This window comes from Mesitornis unicolor, unplaced genomic scaffold (genome assembly GCF_000695765.1).
Source record: "Mesitornis unicolor isolate BGI_N332 unplaced genomic scaffold, ASM69576v1 scaffold26354, whole genome shotgun sequence".
NCBI lineage: Eukaryota > Metazoa > Chordata > Aves > Mesitornithiformes > Mesitornithidae > Mesitornis > Mesitornis unicolor.
In genome coordinates, this window is record NW_010181455.1 from 96,602 (window position 1) to 102,807 (window position 6,206).

A 6,206-nucleotide genomic window follows, 5' to 3' on the forward strand; every position below is an offset into this window, starting at 1 on the left:
CTTCTTTCCAGAGCTTAAATTGATGTAAATGCTTTGCTGCTAAGGATTCGTTCTGGTCACTTTCATTAAAACATTGGAGTTTTTCCTCCATGCCTTCTTATGCTGTATTTGCTCTTAAGTAATACAATATGGTAAGGACTTTGAAATAAATTATATCTCCAGACACACAATGTTAGGTGTATCGATAAATGCCCTATGACGTCTACTATACATCATAAAATTTCTATCATAACCTGTTTAACAAAGCTTTTCTTCTTGGACACCAAGAATTTCATTCAAAGCATTTTACATATTGCATTACTTATCAAAACAGAGAATATGTAAACCTTGACATTTGTTAAAAGAGCCAGGCTTTAACCAAAAAAGACCAGAACAAATCAATAGCAGAAAACAGATTAAACAACAGAAAAGTGACTGCTTAGAAATAGAAGCATGTTAACTTAACCCAAGACAAGCTTTCAGCACATACTCAAAAGAAATGGTAATTTGATATATACAGGCACCTGAAAACCTCTCAGACTATACTGGAGCTTCATATAGTCAAATATTAAAATTAAATGAAAGCACAGTAAATAACTGTTACAGCCTGCCTTCCACAGCCTAGTTTGGAATAGGAGAAATTAAATTGCTTTTCTTGGCTAAGATTTTGTTCCCATATGAGCAGGTATTAGAGTAACTGTGCATCATGTTAAATTATACTTAATAAATTTGCCAGGTTCTATTTAATTCTAGTACAAGTAATGGTAAACATTTTTGTTTCTTATTATAGTTATCAAAAATATCAGTACTTTATAAAGTAAAACCAACATAACTATAATTTATATTTAGTAAAGATACTTATATATGGACTTGAAACAATGCGAATCTTTCTGTTGTTGCCTTTGGGTAAGGCCTACTACAAATATACACATGGAACATAACATGAAAAGAAAGTATTATGATCATGCTTACAATTAGTCATAAATCAAAAATACACATATGCATACCTCTGTGTGTGTATGTATGCATACCTGTGTAGTTATGTGTGCATATTAATGAAAAATATGCCTTGCATATCTCTTTATGTTTATAGCAAAATAGAACTGTAAAAGTTGCCTTTTATTTTACCAGTAAAAAGTTCTGATAATAGTAATTTTATTCACTCATATATGCTTATAAATGTACTATTCATTTGCAAGACACGTTTCTATTTAGCAAAAAATTTGAGGTATTGGAAATCCCAACTTACTGTAAAACTGTTCACAACATTTGTGATGCTGTAAGAGAAAGCTATAAACTCTCTCAAAAAAACTATTGAGGTGTAAAGTAAGACCTTCAAGTAAAGTACGCCCTGAAGAATAGTTAAAGGATCTCACAGAGATTTTTAATAATTTAATACCTGAATATCTGACCTTGCAACACTTCAGGTGTATGCTTGGTAGAATATTTTAAGAAATAGAAAATAGTTTCATTTGCTATCAATCATTTTTGGTGAATATTTGCTTTGTTTTTATATTCATTGAACTAAGTATCCTCCTCACTTTTCATTATTTTTCCCCTTTTCTTAAAATAAAAAATCCCATAAAGCAGTAAAATTGCGTGTCTTCCCCTGAGCACGTACAAATGTATTCACATCCAAGGAGAAGAAGTGAAACAGAAAAAATAGAAATAAAGACAACAAATACAAATGAAAGAAATATAACAAGGATTCACTCAACTATTAATTTCAATATTTTTGGGGGGATTCTTTTTAGAAAAACAAGGCTGCATTTTTAAGAAACATTTCTTCATTCAGCCTCTTAATTCAAAGTGATATTGTTACCCCTTACCAGACTCCCTTGTCTTCCCTCATCCCCTCAGTCTAGATAAAATTCTAACCATTTGCTAATGAAGTTGTCTTTACTGAGTATTTCTGAAGGAAAAAATTGTCTATTTGAATGCTGTAGAATCAGAAAACCTGTTGTAAACACAGTATTGACAAAATAACTGAGGTTTAGTTTTAATTTACGTGTAATATTTTTACTTCTTGCAAGGCTCTGCCTAGATTCTTACTTTATATTTCAGTACAAAGCTGCTCTTATTTCACCAGAAGAGTGTTCATATCTAGATTTTCACTGAAATAGCAAAAGACCAGAATTAAAAATAGGCATAGTAATTTGTGGGCACGTGTATGATAAATCAGGTAAGTCCTATATTTGCAATGCATTGCATTCCTATATTTTCATTTTTCTTTCTGTTTGTTCTTGCGTTTAACTCTAGAAGAAAGAACTGCAATTGAAATCTTTCTCATATCTGACTAATACCTTCGTTGTAAATAAGGTGTTTCTTTGCTTAATGCCACAATTTCTCAGTCATAATTAACATGTAAGCTACTAGCAGTCTGTAAGTATAATGTCTGAGAATTGGGTATGATATGAATACAAGTAAGCAAATTTCACTATGCTTATATGTCGATCTGCCTAATATCTGTGTTTGAGAATTCATTTTCAGGGAATAGGCTGTTGGATCTCCATGCCAGTTCTGTCTTTCATCACTCCAGTTAGACCAATAACTGGAACAGCAATGCTGTTAATAATGCCAATCTCTTACTACTAGTTAGTAGATATCAAAAGTGCTTTATCAGAAGAGCAAGCATAATTATGCCCATTTCAAAGATGGGAAGATGGGAAATGCAAAGGGAGTGACTTGCAGTGATTTACAAAAAATCTGTCTTATAGATATTTCATTCTAAATTAGTTAATCATTCCTTAAAATAGTTTTATTGTATTTAGCCTAAAGTGCTGAGAACTGTGTATAGAAAGGAAAGAATGAATACAGAGTAGTCTATGCATTCATTTAGTTTGTCTAGGTCACAACTGTACAGCAAAGTTTAAAGCAGATCCTAGGAAATCTAACCAGCACTTCAGGGTAGATAAAGAGAAAGAGAGCTGTGACTGTCAGACTTTGGGATAGCCTCATATTTGTTAAATCTGCAGTCAAGGAAGCAAAGAGTTTACATCTTTAGTGTGTCCAGGGTTTTGTGACATTACCTTCAGGCTGAGGAATTTATCCTGCTCTGTTACTGAGTGTCTATAGATCCTGAGACATCTAAAACATTGCTTCATCAGACAGTTTATAAGAACTCAAGATTGATAAATTATGACATTCTACTCACAAAATATTTGACTATACTACCCTCTAAACAATGCATAGATCAGTTACAATTAAAAATTAAAAAAAATAAAAATTGTGAACTTATGACTCTGAAGTTTAGACAAGCATGATTCATGCTGTAACTCTGCCAGAATAAAAGATATATTAGTAATTTATGAAGACTTTTCGCAAGGTTCTTGTGGCAAATTACAGCAAGTCTTCAGGGATTTTTTAACAGAATAATAATGTAAATTTCATAGTAATTGAAGGCCAATATATCCTTTCCAATGAATTACATATAGTTATACGTGGAAAGCCAGAAAAATTGACATTTACAGATTTCTGAAGCCCATCATGAAAATAATCTTTAGCAGTACTGACAGGTTCATAAACAAGTGAGGCTGTTAATGTAGAAATAATCCAGATTAGACTGTTAGGATGTGGTTGACTTCTTTTGCTACATTGACTGTATCACTTCTAAACTAATTTTCACTTTTATTATTGATGTTTTTGTTCTGACATTTCTATTTATTATGTTTTTAAATAATGTAATAAAATATTTGTTTTGTCAAAATACAGAGGTAAATAACTAGTATTTCTAACTAAATAACTAGTATTTCTAGTTTATTTTTATCATACCACCTTGAATATGAGTGCATAAGAAAGTCAGGCTCAAGCATAAATTGGCCCCAAACTTCCACTGTAAACATGCAATAGCTGCTTACCTTTTCTTATAAAACAAATAAATTATTCCCATTTTAATTATTTTTTATTCAACAGTGTTTGCAACTTCAGAAAGCTTCTCTTTAAATTAAAGAAGGAATGCATTTCTTTTTTAATATTCTTACCATGTTAGATTTATTTTGAAGCTTCACTGAATTAACCACCTAATTTGAGGATTTCAGCCTTCAATGAATACGTTACAGTTCCCAGTCAAAAGAATAATGGAAAGTGTACTGCTTGATTGAATAATTTTGTTATTTGTTCTTTAGCAAAAGCCTTTCTGCATAGAGATATCTGCTACTATTTGAGTTGTTAAAAAAAAGAAATTTAATTGTGCTATTGAAAAGTACTAAGTTAAAATATCAAAAATATAAAAATATGTAGTTATTAATCTTCTAGTTTGATAGGTGCAAAAAGATGTTTGTACTTTTTTAATTTGATAATCCAAGATAGCATGCTAATTTTATACACATATATATATAAATCTATAAAACTACTGTACTGTGAACATCATATCAGTCTTTTGCAGAGTTGTCTTCCACAGATGCTTTCTTCTTTACAGAAGTCGAAGAGAGATATTACCATCTGTAAAGTGTTTTCTCTTGTAAAATAAATATTGTATAGTTGATCAGGTCTACTGGTTATTTTATTTAAATAATTTTCTTAAGCATTTTGTTGAAACTATTGTCTAAAGTACTGAAGCATCTCTACGCATGACAGTGAAAGTGATAATTTAATGTATTTCAATGTATGCTTAAATTTGCTGTGGCACCATTCAGCATCAAAGTTTAAGTATTCCTGGGCTTTCAAAAAAACAAATGTCTCTTTCACTTGGCCTAATATAGTAAAACAATAACCTGATAATGAGATATATCTTCTGCACTAGTTGTCCATCCACTTGAAGGTTGAATGGTGTTACTAGATTCTCTGTGAAAGACATTCCTTATCTCTATATGTGTTTAAAATATGTTAAAAATGGACAGTTAGTGACACTTTTATATTATAATTCTGTGTAGTAATGTTACTGTTTATTTTGATAAGGAGTTTGTTTTTAAAAAGTACTACTTTGTTAAAATACTTGTATTACTTTTAAAACTGAGCAATACCTAATTATAAAAGATGGATGTTATCAAATTAGACATATTAATGTATAGTATTATCTTTAAAAGGGTATGATGCAGTGAAGTTCAGGGAGTTTTGTTTGCTTGGTTTTTAATTTCACATGTCTGTTTATTGTTTAGAAAAGAATATATCTACTCCAGAAAAATCATGTTTGGGTCCTTCTCATAAAGAACGGATATCATTTCGAGATCATCCGATGCAGCTCAGTGGAGGATGGGGAGCAGGCAAAAAAAGGCAAAAGCTTAAAAATATTAGCTAAACATTGGAGATAATTTAACTGGTTAATTTAATCAAATATGGAGAGTATATGTAAAACTGTTTCTTTTTAAGCCTGTGAATATAAATTTTGGGATTCTCATTTATTACCAGTATAAACAGTTTCCATTAACTACTGTTAACCTTTTTTTATTATACATAGTTGCAGTGGGGTTTTTTCAGTTTTGTTGTTTTTTGGGTTTTTTTGTCAAAGTGTTTTATACCTGTCAGTAAGTTCCCATAGTTTGTGTTTTCAATTGCTTATATGTCCATGTGGTGTAGAATACAGAACTGATTAACCCTACAAGGGTTGTTGTACAGTGAACAAGTTTAGGCTTGCTTATAAGAACCTGTTGTGATGTGCAAAGGTAATAATGGTTAACACTCATGTGATGTATGTCACATATTAAAACACTGATTTCTCATTTTCTCACAAATAAAATACATACTTGCAAACTGCAATGCAAGTCTTTTTAGAATATTTTACTAAAGCAGCAAAAATTCACATCAACCTACAAATGGTGGCGATGCACTTAGATTTTTTTAGTACTATGAGAATTCCTCTAGAGCTTTCATACTAAATTATGGTCATGATTTTGTAAAGCAAGCTGTTATAGTTTTATACTTTCATAGACTTCTCACATTTTTTCTAGAGGGTTAAAGGAAAAAAAAAATGTAGTAAGTTCTCATTTTGTTCTGGAGTAATGTAACATGTCTACATGACACTGTTACCACAACTTAGTTCATGTAGCCAGACTTCTTCAGACTCATGTGTAAAAGTTGCAAGATCTAGAGAACAAGAAAAAAATACTGTTTCAACTGTTCATGAGTATCTAACATTACTTTTAGTGAAAACTTTGTCCATCAACATACAGAACAGAAAATGCTCCTTGATTTCAAAGCCTAACATTATTTTAATGTTTTCCACTTCGAGGGTAGAAGTTGCTAATTGGATCTAGAGAAGTCAGTCCTTGGTATTTCCTCATCTGTTTTTG

General features: G+C 31.1%; 1 protein-coding gene across 1 annotated transcript in view; it reads left to right on the forward strand.

Annotated features, from left to right (window-relative positions):
- LRRIQ1 (leucine-rich repeats and IQ motif containing 1) overlaps positions 1 to 5,215 on the forward strand; it is a gene marked incomplete at its 5' end in the record, with an annotated part of 101,690 nt that extends 96,475 nt beyond the window's left edge. The window contains one exon of the mRNA XM_010183442.1: positions 5,076 to 5,215. Within this exon, the coding sequence (XP_010181744.1) occupies positions 5,076 to 5,215 (140 nt within the window). The remainder of the gene's footprint in view (positions 1 to 5,075) is intronic.
- Between the last annotated feature and the right edge of the window lie 991 nt (positions 5,216 to 6,206).